At 35.6% G+C, this 20,333-nt stretch overlaps 1 protein-coding gene across 7 annotated transcripts in view; it reads right to left on the reverse strand.

The window, feature by feature from the left end:
- The window catches only part of SDCCAG8 (SHH signaling and ciliogenesis regulator SDCCAG8), a 109,804-nt gene that overhangs the window by 66,598 nt on the left and 22,873 nt on the right, over positions 1 to 20,333 (reverse strand). For 6 of the 7 annotated variants that reach the window (XM_039697864.1, XM_039697865.1, XM_039697863.1 and 3 more), the window contains 2 exons: positions 17,533 to 17,649; positions 5,608 to 5,750 (listed from right to left, as the gene is read on the reverse strand). In XM_039697864.1, coding sequence (XP_039553798.1) covers positions 5,608 to 5,750; positions 17,533 to 17,649 — 260 coding nt within the window. Of the gene's footprint in view, positions 1 to 2,964; positions 3,079 to 5,607; positions 5,751 to 17,532; positions 17,650 to 20,333 lie in introns of those variants that run through there. The other variant, XM_039697869.1, reaches the window with a different exon arrangement.

The raw sequence follows: 20,333 nt of genomic DNA on the forward strand, positions 1-20,333 counted from the left end.
CCGCCTCCCAACTCCGCGCGGCCGCGGCGGCGCCGCAAAGACCTTGGAAGGTCTCGCGTGCGGCCGGCGGGCACACCACTGCACACATCGCGCACGGCTGCGGCTACCCCGCCGCTCGCCTGGCGGTGGTCAGTCCTCCCAGCTGCCCTATCCGTTACTGTCTGATTAGCTCTGCGAAGGAGCCCCTCCCCGGCCAGCTTTCCCCGCCATCTGTTCCACACGCGATGGCTGCCGCCCAGCAGCCTCGCGCTGCCCTCCTACCTGGCACCCGGCTCCCGGCCTTACCCCAAAGTGCTAACACAGGTTCTCGCTGCTGGCAGAGTCAGGATTTCATTACTACTACTTTGACAAGTGCAGGGTTGTTTGTAATTTCTCTTTTATCCTGATTTTGATTGTACAACCACCTCCCACTGATTCAGTTTGCTTCAGTTTTGTTGCTCACAGATTTTACTCTCCACATTAATCTCCCTCTGGCATGTTACTGCATCTGTTCCCTTTTTTATTATTAATTTTCAAATTCCCACCATTTTTGACAAAAAGGAGGTAATCTACACTCTGCTTCTGCCCATTTCATTTTCTTTAATTTGGAAGATAAGTATGAAAGCGTGCCAAAGAAGTTAATTCTCCGTTAACAGTTTATTTTCTGGCATCCTGATGCCTTTGTATATGAAAACCAGATAGAAATAAATGTTGACTGAATCACAACAACATAGTCACAACCATCCCTAAATTTAATGAAAAGTAAACATATGAAGCAGAATCTAAAAAGTTTATTAGTTAGAGTTGTTTCGTGTTATCACTCATCCCTGCATTTTAAAATAATGCTTTTGCATATTGATTTTTTTTTCCAAAAAAATTAGAAATCAATTACTGGTTACACCTCATTTCTGCTTCTTCCCCCCACACCCCCAATTCTAGTGTTATTGGTGCTTTCATCAGTCAGTCAGTCTGAGAAGATTAAGCCTACCTCAGTCATTTAATATTAGTAACACTGTTTCTCCAAAACTGCTTCTCAGCATAGATGACGGACTCTGAGGTGCTAAAATTGTTAGAAAAGACATGGTATTAAGCATGTTGCTAACTAATAGATACTACCAGAAAAAACCCCACAATAAATACTAAGTATTGTGCAACTCCCTGGAAGGCTGTGTATAACCACCAGGAATTTTGTTTTATCATTTAATAATATAGCTTAAATAGGGAGAACAATGAATGAGGCAGGCTGCAAATTCTAACAAGGAGCACTGGTGATGACATACAGCTCAACACCAGAGCTTCAGACATTAAATAATGCCACATGAACCTGGGAGGGTATGTGCTCTACTTATTGTACATGTAATAGAAATTAGTCTTAATGGAGTCACTGAAACCAGCAAGAAGCATCAATGCACAGTAGGATGACTATAGCACTGCTGAAACCCAACTGGCATGTTCTTATATATGCTGCTTTCTAGAGATCATATCATTGTCAAAAAGAGGGAAGAAATATCACATAATGGGGGAAAAAGAATAATCAAGAAAAACAACACCCACTGACTCACTGTAATATAAACTTTAGTGCCTCAAGAGAGTGACACAGGGATTTAGAGCAGCTTGGTGGCTCACCTGAACGTGAAAACACATGTTCATTTAGTAATTCTGCCCTACCTACAAGATGACCTTGAGAAGTTCTTAGTGTTTCATATAAACAAACAAGAATGACAAATTTTAAACTAAACTAAATCTGCTTCTATTCTAGTTAATTATATTCCCTATCAGATTTCAGATGACATTTCAGTCAAAAATATCTTGAGCCATCTATCTACCTACCTATCTCTTCCTCCCTGAGAAAATGCATGATGACATAATAAAATTTTAGTTTTGAAATTTGATGATTGCCTCACTTCTTAGGATTTAATTTGATTAATGTATATGAACAGGAACTACATCTGACTGCAACTGAAAAAAATAATATCTCCAGATCTGGTTTGAAAGAAAAGGAGGAATGTTTTTTAATGATGACTTTGATACACAAGAATAGTGAAAAATTTTTTTACATTAGATGGCACACTAAGATCTGGACAAGTTGTTAACATTTTGCATCTTTTATATGATCTTTTCCATTAGCATATTGACATGATTTTTAATGCCTATTTTTCATTAACTAAGAAAAACAGACCTGTATGTTTTCTACCCTCTGAAGAAGGGCTTCAGGTAAGCTTAATTAACAAGACCTAACCTTGCCAAAGTAAGAGCAATTTGACTTAAGAACTAATTTCATAAGATTCTACTACTAGAGTAACCTCAAAGCTGAAACTAGGGCAAAAGAAACCCCTAAGAAAACTTTAAACAATCATGGTCAGTCTCATAGCATGGTGACATCTGCAAAGTTACATGACTGACAAGCAAAACTACACAGTGGAAGTTCTGCATTTCCCCTGTCTTTTGAAGACATACAAATTAGAATTACTAACTAGATTCAATAGCAGAAAGTGCATGTTAATAGCAAGTATTTCTAAGCAACATATTGCTCCAGGAAGAAAGGTGACAGGAAAAGGCAATTTTAAACTCTGTGGCAATGGTTTAGAATAGCTAATTGTAACCTTTTTTTCTTTCTTTTTAACAAGTACATTTTGTTAACTTAGAAGCTGTTTAGTTGGTAATCAATCAACAGTGTCTGAAAACTAGGATACAGCAAAGAAGTGGGACTCCTGGAGAAGAGTGCTGTTGTGCAGAGTATTTTCTTTTCTCATTATGACACAGACTGCATGTTTTTTCTTATTGATTCCTTTCATATACATTTATCTCATTTTATACATTAAAATCCAAAGTTCTTGTATTCATTTATAATCGTATTTATTTACAATATTGAAACTTAGAATCAGTGGATTAGTGAAGCTTTTATCCTCAGTAATACAATAATTCATACAAAACAAAGAATTTTCTGCATCTTCTCAGCTACCTCTTATTTCTGCCAGAACAGCACAGACAGGTCATGCAAGGCAACAGAAAGACTATCCACAATGGTGTAACAGCAGTACAGGCCTCCCTCAACTCCAGCGTTGTGAGAAGACTTGGAGTGAACCAGCTGGTCCTCTCCTGAAAAGAAGAGAATCAGCAAGACGAGGCCAAGGCCAGAATACCCTAGAGATGCACTAAATCAGTGCAATTTCTGCAGCAACCTCCCACAGGCAGGACTCTAGAGCTTAAAATCTGTTTTCCTTGGCAAGCGCCACAGTGAATGAGTCTACAACCCCCATAGGATTGCTATTACCCCTACCCTTCAAGTATTTTCTCTGACACAGTTGCCATTTGAGGTGAAGGGAATAAATGAAAGAAGGCAAACTGTAAGTGTAAACCATAATTTACATGCAACAACCATGGATGTACCAATCAATGAAAAACATACTGAGTTCAAAATGTAAAACTAATGCCACTAGAGACATGTGACTTTTATACCTTTACTAGCACAGAAAACCTGTTTTGCCAGGAGGTGAGCTGAGAGGAAAAAAGAGTACAGTACTAAGGGCAAGTGTCATTTCAGTAGGGGATGTTTCCCTCTGCAAGGCAGGGAAAACAGGTGACACTACGAGAACATTTCAAACCCTGCCCTACTAATTTGAGTTCAAGGGGAAAACAGGTAACAGATCAGGAGCAATGAATCACTCATCTCTTTTTCCCCCTTCTTCTTCAAGCAACACCACCTATCATATTCTGCAAAAGCAGATAGACACTCTAAGTGTACAGAGAACACAAAAATGTACAGTATTAAAGAATTTGGGAATGTCAAGAAAAAAAATTGAACCTATTTCCCATGCCTCATCATATTCATTTTTCCAATAAATACACATCAGCATAGAAAACATTTCAATTCTTGTAAGGAGATGCCAAATATGAACACAGAGTAATACAAAAAAAACCCCAACCCAGCCCAAAAAAATAAAACCCAACCAACCAAATCCCCCAAACCCACAAAAAAAACCCCCGAACAACCAAGAAAACCCCAAGGAAATCAGAAGCTTGCAGAAGAGTGCCTGCACTAGGTCAAAGGAGCCATGGCAGTTCAGCATCTGTCTCAAAAAGCTTGTCTGTGAAATTGTATGAGAACAGGGCCAGCACAGAGCATTGTCTGCCCAAAATACTGTTCCCAGCCTCTAATGATTTGCATCCCAGAAACTTACCGAGTCAGAGACTGTACATCAAAAAGCTACCTGAATCATCTCTATGTTAGGTATCCAGCTTTAATTACTTTGCTATGTAAAAGCAGGCAGTAGTTCTCATTTTTACATTTTGAGTATTTTCACCAAAAAAAATAATTTAAATTATAGATTCGCTAGTGAGATTTACTCCAAGATATCCAGAGCTTTATTGCATAAAATCAGCCTTTGCTAAAAGGAGCGTGGTAAAGCCATTTGGTTAGCTATCACAACAAATCATTATTAATAAAGTTCTGCTAAATCCAAACTTTAGATATCTTAACAACTCACCCAAAACTTTTTTCAAGTTCATTAACCTCTAGCATATTTTTTTCTCTAAATACAGGCTGTTAGAGTGGTACTTTCTTCCATCTGTTAAACAACCGTGCTCTGAATTACACAGAAATTTAGCTGAATAAAAAAATGATTCATTGAATTTAATAGTTTAGACAAGGCTCTATTTTATTTCCATTTACTCAATGGCAGAATTCTCACAAAGCCCAAAAAGTACAAGACTTGGATAAACACACAGACTTCTGTTAAGTGATAAAAATCTAAGCTTTTTTTCCCCCCTATGAAAAATTTAAACTAACTTAACTTTTTCCCTTAAGTACTGAGTGAAAGCTGCCAGATTTGTTTATCGATGTTCATTCTTGGGGGGAGCAGGGCAATGGAACAAAAAACCCACACACACAACCAAAATCCTGCAAACAGTTGGACAATAGCATTTTCCAAGGCAAAAGGAAGAAAAAGTTCTGCAGTTACCCAAAATCAAGTTGCAATGAATAATTGGCATGTCAGCCTTCTGGAGTTTTCTAGAAATGTGTAATGAATAGTACAGCAAAAGACATTGGGATCCATACCCAAGGATGGAATAGGCTCAAGGGAGGTCTTTCATTACACAATGCATTGTACTGTATCTTCACTGAGCAAGAGACTGAAACACCCTCCTCACATACTTGAGCTTACTTCGTACAGAAAATTATGTTCATTTGTGTATTTGTATACATATTCCTGGTCATTCTGCTGAAGAAATTTCAGGTTATTAATCTAAGAACTCTTATGGTCAAAGGTGCTGCTCTAGACTACAGCCTCAAACAACATTTCAAATACATTTGTCCTACTAAGCACAGCAACAGAAAAAAAAGGGTAGCTGCAGCCTACCTTGCTCTTCTTCCTGCCTAAAACCATGCCACCTCACCACCAGAACTGAACATTGCCTCTTCTACACATTACTAATTCACTTTTATAAATTATAGTTCATAACTCACTTTGTAGTTCAGAACTCACTTATTCAAATCTCCACTTCTAACACAACTGAGGGCTGCCCGTGTAGGCAATGACTGCAAGTATCTACAACTGTGGGGAAGCCTGTGGCAAAAAATTAGCAGAATGAAATTGGTACTACAGCATGTAATAGGATAAGGGGTACCTGGTGAGGTGCAGTTGGTGCTCAGATTTACTCAGCAGTTCTGTCAGTTTTAGGCACTCCTCTCTGGCTTCTGTCACATCCTGCTGGGCTTGTTCCAAACGCTGTTTGTTCCCATTGAGCTCTAATCCCAGTTTTTCTATTTTCTTAGAAAATTATAGAACCAAAGAAAGTGTGTTTAAGAAATAGATAGAGATACATTTTAAGACAAAAAAAAGTGATCGAAGCACCTGAAAATAATGCACACTTCTGTTTTTGAATCAAAGTAGTTACTTGATAAAAACTGCAAAACAAGCAAATTAAAGTAGTTGAAATTACATTCTTAAAAAAAGCCAAAATGTGTTTCATATTTAAATACTCTAATATACAGTCAATGTTATTTTGTTCATGCAGCTTAAGAGTTACAGGCATTCAAGTATTTTCCATTTTTGTCATGTGAAGGGTCCATATTTATGGCTTGAATTCACTGCGCTAGAGAGCCAGAAAGGCAGTAGAACAGTGGCCATCTTCAGAAGCTGCTTGACATAGGATAGCTCTCGTGGTAATTAATTTATTTTTTATTTTTTAATGCCTATTACATAACCAGTGACAAGGGGGAATTTAGCTTTGTCAACTAATATTACACAGGAGAATAAAGGTAATTTTTTTATTTTACCATTATTGAAAAGAAGTATTTATGACTTCTCTCTGAACCCAAAACATACATCCTATTATGTACCAGACTTATGTTATTCAAATCATACTGCAAGCAAAATGTAAACAATTTTCATGGAAATTCTCAGAAACAATATATTTCTCTTCAAGTCCATATACAACATACAAGTACCTGTAGGAATATATCTGTAAAACAATACTATACTTTATTCTAGGGATGCTTTTAAGAAGGCCAGTGGAGTACAGAATAAACTGACAGTATAGCTTTATCATGTAGTAACTGTTCTGCACTAACTCCCTACATAAATATTTATTTGTCATTGGGCTGGAGGGAACTTGCATATTTTTCAGTCAACTAAACTGTGAAAGGTCATTTGTAGTACAGAATAACATTGTTCACATAAGGAGTTCATGCTGAATAGCTTTTATACTTTAAACTCATATCATAGCTTATTTGTGATGGTTTCCTCATGTACACAAGATGCAATATCTTCTTTAATTAATGAAATTATTCATTCAAACATCCCACAAGAACAAATTAATATAACCCCACTCCAATACAAACATTTGAAGCACCTTCATAACAACATTGTCTCTTTACCTCCCATAAAAATGTTAATCTAAACTACTTACAGTTATGATGTCAGAGAAATACAATCTCTTCATACAGAAAAACACCACCCTTTCAAGAGTGTTGGGGTTTTTAAAATTTTGCCATTTACTTAACTGTACACTTTTTTCCCCCCAAAGAACACTCAACAAAGGTTCATTAAGGAAATTTTGATTAGAACTTAAATGTCACCTTGCTCTATCTCATGCACCTCCTACTAAATTATATTGGGAATACCATGTCCAAATGCAAAGATAGTAAAACTATCTGCAAAATTGTTAATACTCATCCCTTCTAAAGAATATAACAACCTGTTACACTGACAGACTATTTTAAAATCAGGTGCTCTAAGATATTCAGTTACAAATGCTTTGCATTTCCACTTTACAGACTTTTGCATATTTTAAATAGAAGTCTCAGTGAGTTCTCTATTCTTCTTAACAGTACCAGTTCATAAGTGTTATTTCTCCATTCATACTAAACAGGGACATGAACTCTTCACTGTACTCACAAGTTAAAGATAGGGAAGTTCTGAAACATTGCTAAAATCTGCTTTAAAAGTGCATCCATTCAGCACACCTTTAAGCAAACCCAAACCACAAATTAGTCCAAAAGCATCAGCTAAGTACTCAAAAAAAGCACAACCACAGCTGGGAATATAAATACATCCTAGATCGCTCCTTCAGGGAAAAGTTTCAAGGAACAGATGGGCTTTACACCATTGCCTCGAGTTAAACAGGCTCAGTCAGGTTTTGACACAGACCCACAGAAGGAAGCAAATTCCAAGTGCAAGAACCTCTGGTGAAAATGTTTCCTTTCCATCAGCCAGATGTTGAACCTTCAGGGCTGAACTCAAGAACACATCCATAGATTTTAGTTGTCATGAAAGTGCAGGGGGAAATCCTCAGATAGGGAAGTGTCACTTCATGACAGGCTCTTTAAACATTCACAGGTGTCTTATAATTTCTATTAGAAATATCAAGAAAATAAAAATGTGGCTTGAAGAACAATTTTACTTGTGCTACTTTCATCAGTAATACCAAAATCCAGTATCAATTCCTTTATACTCATGCACACATATGTTTGTGCATGTGTTTAGGTATATACAGACATACATAAACATCTTAAAATACCAATGTTTGGAGGTGTTTGCAGCATGACCTATATTCTAGAATTCTGGTAATGACCATGGCAGAAACAGCAGACAACCTCATGAGAAAGGGATGGCAGAAAAATGCTACCCAATAAAACATGTTAATAGCAACTCGGAAACAGCCAATCCAGGTATATTTAGGCTTATCAACTAAATTGTTCTTTTTGAAACACCAAAAAATGTTCATTCCAAATAATTTGGTAGGAGCCACACACCACAGCACATTTACAGGCTGAAAACAAATCATACTCTCAACACTATGAGATAATCCCGTTTAAAACCTCAGGTAATTGTTTGAAACATGAACCCTCAGAATCTGAGACATGTTAATATAATAGAAATCAACCCTCTTCTCTCTGCAGTTAACAATAATATTCTCACAAATACACTCTGTCCCGAATTCTGCAACATGTCCAGTCTAGTCCATCATTAGGTCATCACAATGTAATTGGGATTTAATCTACAGAGAAATTATAGAATCAATGAATCTTCTTCACTGTCTTTGCAGGGAACCTTATCAGCAGCTTTTTTCCCCAACTTTTACTCAGCGTAATTTTTGTGTTCCTTCAGTTACCATTTCTTCTGTCAGGAAGCTGTAAGTAGTTCTGTAGCTGCTATCCAGGCCACAGTGTAATCGTAGGGACAGAAACAGAAACAAACCACCAACTAAAGCATTTTGCTGACAGCTCTGTTTCTCATGCAGTGTTAGTTTCATCCCTCAGTGCCTATCACCTGTGATACAGCTTTTTACCACATGATCAGAAAGTTATTTCTTCAAGGTACTTAACTTTTCAATGCATGTGAGAGACAAGAGATGGAGCACAGAACTGCAAAAAGACAGATGACAATCTTGCATTTAAGAAAATCTGAAACAGATTTTCAGTATAACAAGGAACAGAATTATCATAATGTATACGTACAACAAGACTACATTAAGGTTAGAACAGGCAACTTCTGGTGCTTAACTCTGCAACTTTAATGTTCTTATTACTTCTGCACATAATTTCAAAAGTACTATTTAATATGTCTTCTTCTGCAGTTGCCCAAACTCCCAGGAATATCAACAGGCACTTTGCCATGGAAAGATGGCAGGCTAAACCTCAGTAAGAGAAACACCATTACTCACCATAAGCTGAAAGACACTAACACCATCGTGCATCCATATTCAGCTCAGTTACACAAAAGAAGTTTTACTTAAACAAAAATGAAGCATTAGTGAAGTACCACTGCGGTAAAATTTTATTCTAAATAAATTATTCTTTTTCCAGCATTACCATCAACCACCTTTTATATTTTAAGTTTTCTACTTCGAAGCACATAGGACCATTTTGTATCTTTTCTTGAAACAATTAAGTGTTTCACTTCTCATTCATTAGTTTGTGATTTATTTAAAAATTATCTTCAGATTTTTATAATGCATTTTTAGGGGAACACACAAGAGATGTTCGTTCAGTGATGTAAGTGCAACTTTCTGGAAAACATAAAAGATGATTTCTCAAACACTGAATTAATCCTCAAATATCCTTTTCATAACCTATCTGACACTATCTTCAAATAACAATACTTATGCATATTGCAAAAATGCACTTTTTAATTAACTAGACATCTCTATCTGTATAAAATCTGATTAAATGAAAAAAATTCATCACAACAAGTCAAATTAAAAATTAAAATAATTATTACTTTTCACAAAAATGCTGATTCTATTGTATGCAAAAATACAACTTTAAATTTCAAACTAGCAGATGCTTTTCACAGAATTTTACATAACAGCAAACTGACAGAAAAGACAAATACTTTTTTTTTAACAAATTAGAATGATTAAGTGGTGATAAAAAAACTTTTACTCTGAAGAAAATGCAAGAAACAACTTTAGGAGACTTTTAACAAAATGAAAAATAAACTAAAACCAAATTAATTCTTAAGTGATTTATGACATTCACTGTTGTCCCAGTATGTTCACACTTCAGGTGAAAAAATACACAGTATAACCTGAAAAGGAAATTCTGCACTGACTATGTCATTGCCCAAATTCTGCAGTAAAATAATTCTGGAGAGTGAAATATTAATGTGAATTTACACTACAATTTTTTTTTTTTGTTTCATACTTCATTTGCCACCATTACTAAAAGATTGAAGGGGCATAAAATAGAACTAAATATAGAAGAAAAAAATATAGAATAATAAAAAGTGAAATATAAATCACGGTGGTGGTTGGTATTTGAATGTACATCCTCAAAAGGCAATCAATAAAAATATAAAATAAAAATGCTATTTATAAAAAATGTACACACTTGAAATTAATACACTTTCAAACAGGCCATTATGTTCATAAGCTTAGCTTAATTTACTAAAGTAGTCTTCAAAGCAGAGAGACCAGTGATGATACTCAGGACCAAGTCTTTCAAAGAGGTGCTCCCAATATGGCCTTGCATGTACATTTAAAAATACTGTGTGTACCACTGACAGGAAATTTTTGCACTCTTTCACACTGATCTCCATCTATGTTGCCTTCCATACCTAATAATATACTAATTAATCAGGGACAGAACTAACTGGATTTCTTTTAATTTAAAAAAGCTCAACAAAACAAGACTGGTTTTGTAGAAAGATTTCAAGTGTTTTACTTGGATTACTATCAGGCCATATGCAGCAGGGCTCATTTGCAGTCATTTCTATCCTAATCCTTATATCAATCAAACAACTCTAGGTTCAGAGTGGTCTCTAAACCTCAGACCTCCCAGGCATGGCCATCTGACATAGCATATTGCACCTGAAGAACTGTCCAACTTTGTAAAGAGAGTTAGGGCCATCACAAGGTTAACCCCCATCACATCCCAGCAATGGCTTTCTCCTTTTTGCACTCTATTTGAATTACTGCTGCTTCCCATTCAAATCTGAAGGAGGACACAAAGCACTCATGAAAGCTACGTGTGGTTTCAAAGGGGAAACCTCCATTCTGGAAATAGATTTATTATAAACTGTGAGTGCATACATACACAGGGCTTAAGGAGTTCACAAAGACCACCTCTTTCTAAGAAGCTAATTCACAAAAACACACAGGACTACTGCAAATTCTACAATTAATTTAGCCTAAAACAGGAATCTGAAAACCTTTCCTGACAGGAAGGGCAAGTAACCTGAGCAGAAACATGAGAAGTAGCCCCAAGAAACACACAGGAGAAGTTTTTTCTGTATGGCTGGTTCAAATCAATTGACCTATAAAGACCAGAGGGACAAGAGAGATATAGCCTACATAGATAAGCAAAGCAGGCTGTGATGGCTATCACCCTAACCTGCTCTGGTGGGATTGTTGAATTCCTCAAAGACAAGTAGTTTTGTGACCCCTTTGCCACTTTTACTGCAAAGTGTGATGGCACCTGGCAGTGCCACACACTTTGTGTGCTCCACTAAAAGGCAAAGCCTCAAGACAAGAGCCATCACCTAAGCAAAGGCCATCAGCCACAAATGGTCTGCTTCCAAACTGATGGAGAATGAACAGAGACAGGACCCTGCAGTTTCCTAGGAAGAGCAGGGGTGCTGGAGGAATTTTATGGGAATAGCAGGGAGGGTGGATACATTTAAAGGAACACACTTTAAATCTCACTGAAGCAAACTTGTTACCTGTGGTTGTTAGCTGGGGAAAGAAAAAAATCATGTTGCATAGTACAGATTTATGAGTACACACACACACAATATTTAATTAAAAAATAATCTTTAAGGTCTGTTCCTGTGCAAACTCTTCAAGAGCAATATGGTCCCTGTGGATAAATACCCTGGGAAATGACAAAAGTGAATGGCTGAAACATATTATACAAGGATTCTACTGCATCATTTCCATGAAAATATTTGCTTTTAATTTGCCAAAATATCTGACCTGCAATACTATTTCAGGAAGAAAACTTCCAATCCCATAGAGATTACTACAGTCACATTTTAACAGAGACATTTCTGTACTACAGATTAGTCAGCAGCCACCAGCAGAGATAAGAAAGTGATTTTGTTCACAGTGGAACAAGATGATTTTTTGTTAATGGATTGCAAAGGTGCGAGATGGGGGACAATGAGGTAGTGCAAAATATATCGTTCACTTGCTGATAAAAAATTCAGAAAAGGAAGGATGCATGTAGAAAGAAGGAAGGGGAAGATTACACCTACTTCATTATTGGAAAACAGGAGAGAACAAAACCTGTTCCTTTTATTCTTTCAGGCACTATTTAAGACTACTCATGTGAGATTGGTCCTTACTTCCTGGACAGCATTCAAGGAATAGCTGAAAAGAAAACCTATGCAATTACAACTGACAACTGATAGGGACTTTTACACTCTTTTTCTTGTGATTGTTGGCACAATAACTATTAATAAAACAACAATATTTTCTAGTCAGAGAAGAAGAAAAAACCAACAGAAACCATGTATTTAAGTATGTAAACCCGCTATATCAAGAGATGTGCAATTCTCTTCCTACTTTGAATAATTTATAATGCACATAAACAATTTTCTCTTTCCATATACTGTGGATACATCACTGTGGATGACAGAACACGGGTCAAGGTTACATGGGCCAAACTACACCTATGAACAATAAAATCCTGATCCTGTGTTATTAGTTCCTCTTAGCAGGATAGATGCTCAGGGGGAAGCAGACCTGTACAGAAAATGAAGACAAGTGAGTAAAGAAAAGTCTACCACTGGGAATCCTAGCCCCAAGGATGTTTCTTAAGGAAAGAGGATTTAATGAAGGCTGCTCATACCACTGATGAGGTATCCATTGAGGAATGGATGGCTGACAGAGGAAAGTTATGCCATAGCAGAGCAGCAGCAGCCATATTATAATTTTATATATATACTGCAGGGTTGTAGGTCAATGTCTTCCTCAAAAATCTTGAGATGAGCTAGTAAGTTCAGCTATAAAGAAAATAATTAAGTTCCTCCTGAGCAGGCCAGAAAATTTGCAAGGCTTAAAGTACTGCCATTTTACTCCTTATTTACTCACTGTCAAATTAATGCATTGAATGCCCAAAACACAACATGATTAATTAGGAAGAGTTCAGTTACAGTAAAGGTTATCACATTTCCTTAATGCTTTCTTTTCCAAAAGCAGTTTGGGTTTACTATTTTTAAGATCATTATAATCAAGGTCAGACCAGGTGAGAAAGCTTGAAACTCTTAGCATGAAATTATCTTCTGAATTTTGGGTTTTTTTCCCCCATCAAATATTGCTCAAGTATATGTTTACTGATTTAATAGAATTTCTTTTCAAAACAGAATTTCCAGAGCATCTTTATAACTAATGAGAAAACAGGATATCAGATATAGATATAGACTATTACAAGAATACACATAACACATCATCCTAACCCATCTTCACCAGTTATTAAAACTTGCAAGTTTCAAACATCTGGTGATATGCTGAATGTCACAGCTGTTGAAAACTCTAGTATTTTAAAGCCTGAGTCATGAAAGCTTGATATCTGTTTGTAAAAAGATATTTCAGTGAACCAGGGTCTTTAAAAGGTGTTACTGGTCTTGATTTGGATACTCTGAAGCATTTCCAGGATATATACCCAAATTCTTGGCCTGAACTATTTTTGATGAAGACAGAGTCAGTAATCTCTCCTCTTATAGCATCTAAATTAGGTTACTATAAATCATGGATTTATGACAAATGAGATAAACATTCCCAAAATACCCTTTGGCAAAGTGCTTTTGGACTGCAATTTTGCCAGATTTTTATTTGTCTGTAAAATTGTCAGTCTGTAATGTACAGAGGCATCATTTAGGTTCTGTCATACTGCACAAAAATACTTTGGTGTGTAGCTCTTCCTATTTGTATAGGTTATGCATGTCAGTGAGTCTTGACTTCTTTTTATTTGGACTTATGAACTGCAATGCAGGCAACTCTTAAAAATCTGTGGGTTTTAGTACAGTGTTTCTGGAGCAGAATTCTGGTTACAGAATTCTGTAATCCCCCTTCAAACTGTACCTGCCTAAATTTAAAGACTTTTTTACAGGTTAAGATTACTAGCTTGGATTTATTTCTACACAAAGTATTTATCTGATTCCACAAAACATGAAAAAACAAAATTGAAGAGCTGCAGTTTGTTACTGGAGTTGAATTTAACATGTCCTATTACTTTACTGCAAGGACACCACAACTCCCAGTGGAGCCATGCTACTGGTAAAAACTGTCTAATAAGGAGAATGCCCAAATTGACTTAGACTGCAAAACCCAGTATTAAAAACTGTTTTCACTTCTACATGCTGAAGCTTGCAAGATTTTAAGCCAAATATAAATTATTTCAGACAAACACAAAGCAAGTTATTAAAAATTAACTTCATTTTTATTTTTATAAGGCAAAGAAGAAAAGAGCAAGTGATGTTAATCTGAGAAACAATTTCATAGTGTGTCAGAAGTATGATTTCTGTTAGAAATGCATGAATTACGCCATGCAGTGCTTACAAATTAACAAAAAAAGTATTATAAAAGTGAAGCCCTGCTGTGTCAAATATGCCACACAATTTTTGTTCTAATAACAGCAATTTAGGTTAGGGCGTGACTCTTCTCTGATATAGCTGTGCTAGTACAACCCCTAGTGTGGACATAGTTTACTGCCATGAAGGCATTATATTCATATAATCTATAAAGCTTATTCCTAAGCAGTAGAAGTATTAAGTAATGCACTGTTATTTCAGCACAGCTACATCCACAATGGGAGAGCTGGCTGAGAGAGAAAAAGAGAGGGCAGTAGGTTATGCTACTTTACAGCATATCAGGCCAGATGAACAGATGTGGGTTTTGTGTAGAGAAAGTGTGTAGTACACGTCTTCCCCCCCAGCTCCCTCCATAATCCTGATGTTAATCAGGATCATGATGGATGATATTACAAAACACTTATTCAATTTAAATGGTAACATTGCTCATTGCTTCTTAATTATTAAGAAATATTAATGTAAAATGCTAATAACAGAGAGATAAAACATATTGACACGTGGGTGTTAGTCCTAACTGAACAATAAACACAGGGAAAAAGATACCAGGGTAAAAGGGAGTAAAACCAAAGATATATACACTCTTTAAGTTTCCTAAATGATATAAGTTCAATTTTGAATAAGATTTATAAATACTAGTATATGATAAATACCAACCTGTATTTATTTGACATACAGATATATGTATCTGGTGATCCTAAATTGTACATCTGAGGCTTTCTGCCTATTCTGACACACCTGAATAATTTTAATGCTTTTTTAAAAGTCACTCCATGTAAACGAAAAAATATCTTCAAAACTGACATTTATCCACATCACAATTAAAAATGCATTATACGTCAAGAAACAGTAAACTCGCTCTCAATATGTTAAAAGGCAATCCAAAACATGACCCTTTGTTTGTAAAAGAGAAAAAACACATCATTTAATACAGAATAGCATGAAAATACTCCTACATTATTGTCTCTCTACTTAAAAAAAATAAATATGTATTTATTATGAACAGATGGTGGCCAAGGAAGGTATCAGCTCTGTCTCTTAGCCAGAAGGTCAGGTCATGGCTGAGAGACCAAAGAACAATTATTATTTGCTATTCAGTGCCACATAAGATAAAACATTTCAGGTTTTCTTTAAATACAAAGATAGATGCGATTGAACTGTTTTCATTTTTTTTAAAACAAAATAATTTGCAATAACTTATTAACATTTGTTAAAATTTGACTTAAAAATCCTCAGCCAACAGGCAACAACAGAACAAAACACTCTTCTTGGGTTGCCTTTAATGTGTTAAATAATCCTAGGACCTATACAGAACTTTTTTGGTTACTGGAGCCACAGCTATTAAACAGCTGCTAGATATTGAGTCTGAGAATTACAAAATTGTTTTCCTTTTTTTTGAGGAACCAATAATCATATTTGAACAATAGAATAACATAATTACTGAGTATCTAATCTTTATCTAATTATCTAATAATTTTTGCTGATAGGAACTATCCCTCACATAATTTCACTTTATATCAAATTATAAATCACCACATTTCAGTGTATTCAGCTCCGCACTGATTAAAATACCAGTATGTCATCACATGAGGTTAAAATATTTTGTTAAATTTTGTAATTTGTTCAAAAGGCAATCCTCAAGCAAGTTGGAGAACAGGATTTAAAATCCAAGATACTTCTTCAAGTATCTTATTAAACACATCCTGTTTTATTTGTATGCCAAGATTATGCCAACTCTTTTATCTGTGATATCTGTCAAGACACAGACGACAAGCCTGTTTTTTGTTTTCAAGTGTCCTTAGGCCTAAAGGATGCAGGAGTGAAAAAAAATCAAACCTTGAAAAAAAGAACACTTTAAGACCTCTCTTCTTCTGCGCTGTATCATTTTCTATACATGTTGAAGGGTTATTTCACTTAATAAGCTCCTCCTTTGCATTTTACATATATTTTCATTATAACTTGAATTAATATTGCTTCCTGACTAAGCTTGTACTATTAAGTTAATAAACTTAGTATCCTACATGCAGCTTTTGTGGAACTGGTAATTAAAAATTTAATTTTTGAAATACTTCATTTTACCCCTACATATATTCTTATACAGGGAATGATCTGTTCAGTTATTTAAAAGAAAAAGAATGGTTCAAAATGTGTTGGATAGGCTGTTCAAATTACAAAAGGCATATTAAAAATATCATCCTCATGTGCATCTTATAAATCTGTGTGTTCAGAAGAATCTTATGTCAAATCACAACTTAAGAAGGAATACTCAAAGTTTGAAGTCCTAGAGAAAAATGCATAGAACCTCAAGAAAAAGGGCACTTCAAAAGATGCAGATTACACCTGTTCAAGCTGTTTGCCAAGTATGTTGCAGGTTACTCTAATAATCTTTCTTACTGCATGGGATGTTTTCTCACAGACTACCTGTAAGGCATATACTGTTTTTTGTATTAATATAAATCCCAGTTTTAGATAAGCAACAGCTAATGCCAAGTGGGTTTTTTTCTATAGTTATTTTATTTCTAGAAGGCTACTTTTGTTTTGGTTTTGTTTTTTTAAACTTTTCTATGAATCCCAGCATTCAGTAACATTGAATTTTTAAAGAAATTGGAAGAGAAATTATTTTCATTTTTGGCATCATTACACTATGCTTAGAGCCTTTAATGTTCTGTTAGACTGCATGTATAGGTAATTATGTGTGGATTTATTTGTGAGAAAAGGTGTATAAACACATGTATACAGTACATAGAATTTAAGTAGCTGGCATGAATAATATGATAGAGTAATTCTATATGAAATCATGGAATGAGTGACGCGCAAAACTGAACATACCAGGGCTGAAAACAAGATTAAGATAACCAAGAGGTATTTATTTAGCAGTAAAAGCTGGCTTTTTGCCATTAATTTAAACCATTTAACAGTAATAAATGACCACTATTAGAAAAATGAATCATTCCAGCTTCTGAAAAAACCCTACTTAGGCAACTAATAACTGCAAAGTTATAGCAGTATTATCTCTTACCTGGTCCTTAATTTCAAGCTCCCTTATAGTTTTTGTTCTGTACTCTCTGAGCTCCTTTTCTGCCTCATCCTTCTTCATTTTGGTTTGATTCAACTGATAGCGCATTTCTCCACACACCTGTTAGATTACACAGACAACATGATCTGTTAGCTTGAAGAGTCCATAGACCAGCCTTTGCAATTAGGTCTTTTGGTGCCCTCTACAGGTCATTGAAATGCAACATATTTTTAATTTACAGATATTTTAGGTCTACAAATGGTAAATGTTTTTACACAGAAAGGTGGATCTGAATTCTATATATAGTCATAAACTTTGACATATGCACTACCTTCTAGATTCAAATATATTTGGATCAAGATTTTGCTAAGTATAAATGCTGATGTTATAAATATCTATCTCTACAGTTAAATGACAGTTGCTGGTTTTTATACTCTTCTCTCATTCTCTGTAAAATCCCAAGAAAGTCTATGTCAACACTTTCAAAACTTAGAAGTAAAGCATCTATCATGCTCCTAATTAAAGGTGCATTTTAACTTGCCAATTTTACACTATTGAGAAAGAAATTGTTTAAATGTTAAGTCAATAATTTTCAAAGTTTGATTGGAGCATTACAAGCTTACTGCAAACTGAAGATCAAGTCTTTAAAAAAAACAGTCTAATTTAAATAGATACATGGTCCAGAAGAAATGGATCAAAGCAACATTTCAGGAAATCACTTCTACACAGGACAATTATTTTCTGCTGTTGGAGTGTTTGTTATATTACCCCCTCAATCCTTTCCATCTGGCATCAACTTCAGAGGAAATGTGAAGGGGTTAGGAGAAAGTGAAAGAAATAAAAAAACCAAAACAAAACCAGAAGATCACTAATCCCTTTCACATAACTTTACTGCTGTGCAGGGTTGTTATTCTTCCAATTTTCAATCTAAGCTGTCCCTTTTTTGTTCTTAGCCTGTGCCATCACCTCCAATTTGTGCCTGTTCATTTCACCTTAATTAACCAACCAAATACATGCACATTCCTTAGTGAGAATGCAAATGTGTTTACTCATAACTCCTCTTAGTCAACTTGCTTTCCAACTTACTTTCCTGCCTTGCTTATATTCTCCCAGCACTTGCTCCTTAAATGTACACCCTTTTAATTTGCTGCTACATCCTCTGGGCTTCTAAAAACATTCTCACACATTCTACAATCCAAATTAATTTATGTTTTTCAGTTTTATACCTCTTCTCATTTTCACTTTTTTTTTTCCTCCTTAAAAAAAGGTAGGGAAAATGTAAATATGGATACTGCAAATGAAATCACTCTAGGAAAAAACTAAACCAACTGTTATAACTTTCAAGAAGTAGCATCACTTATAAATTCAAAGGACAACTTGTGAATTTAGCCATTTCAAATAACGCAAAGCAGCAAATCCTCTGAAGAGTGGCAAAGTTCTAAAGCGTTCTTTAAACACTAAAACATTATATGCAAGTAAAAAAAAATATGGAGATGCAACTGTATAGCTTGCAAACCCTCGATTTCTACCTCCTCCTTCCTTTGTCTGAAGGATGTAATAAAATGCAATATGTCACTTCCTCCAAGTGAAATTAAAAAAATACAGCAAGCCTCGCTTTCAGCTCTCCACACACTGTACAAAGGGAATAACACAGAAGAATCAGCAGATGGTGCTGTCCTAATAATGGATTTTTAGTCTCCTCAAGAATGAAGGGAATAGAGCCTCACTCCATATTTTCTTTTCCTGGCTTCTGGTGCATGAAGAAAAACAATATTTTGGATAAAACTCAAAACTAAAGTGTTGTTATTTGATGTTTTTAATAATGGCAAACTGAGTCTGGAAACAAGGAGTCAGATTCACAAGCAAAGATGTCACGTAGCCAATGAAAATGTCAGGGTGATGCACACAGTTGTGTCAGCTCCGTGGTTGGGAGCTTCTTCTAGGATTTTCAAGATTTCTCTGTTTAGTACAGGGACAGAAATTAAGTTTTCCAATCTCTCAGTACAGTGCAATTAATAGGCTATTGCAGGGTGACCACCTATTCATCTTTGTATTAACATGAACTGAAGCGGGGAATGGAACCACATAATCATCTCCAGACAGGTAACTTCAAATTGGCAGGGTACAAAATTGTTCTTTTCAGACCAATGAATATTTGTATCTACTGCCTCTTTCACCACTTCCTCACCCCTGTAAATGGTGCTAGTGATTTGTGAACCCAGCCTGAGAGACCAAAAGTGTGTTTCAGAATTGGTAGATTAAACCATTCTGACATTTTTAATACACATGTTTGTTTTTCAGTTAAAATTAAAATAAAGTTTTAAGTTGGGATGACTTTTTGCTGCGAATTTTCTGCCATACTTTTGCCTCTTTCTATCAGCCAGGGTGGCAGGGAAAGAGAGGAGCTGTTGAAAACCTCTCCTGAAATCTCTAGAAGCCCAAGGAATAAATTGCTCCTTAAATCCTTGCAGTTAACAACTAGAGAGGTAGGATGGACCCTGGGATCTTTGGTAAGGAAAATAGACATTTCAAGAGACTGTAACAAATATTTTTTTCTGTCTCATGACCCCCATTAAGGCTCTAATCGATTGAGAAATGTGCAAAAGAAAGTACCCAAGAGTGATAGACCTACACAAGATGCATGTCAAACTGTAATTGTTGACTAGAGATGTCTTTGTAAGAGCTGTACTATCAATAGTCCTGAATTAAGCAGTATACTACATAAAAAGTCTAAAGGAAAGAACTTGAAAAACAGTGATTTGCAACAGCTCCCTTTACTGTAGCACTGCAAGTCCCACAGGTAG

Source organism: Passer montanus, unplaced genomic scaffold (assembly GCF_014805655.1).
Source record: "Passer montanus isolate IOZ18808 unplaced genomic scaffold, ASM1480565v1 scaffold12, whole genome shotgun sequence".
Classification (NCBI taxonomy): domain Eukaryota; kingdom Metazoa; phylum Chordata; class Aves; order Passeriformes; family Passeridae; genus Passer; species Passer montanus.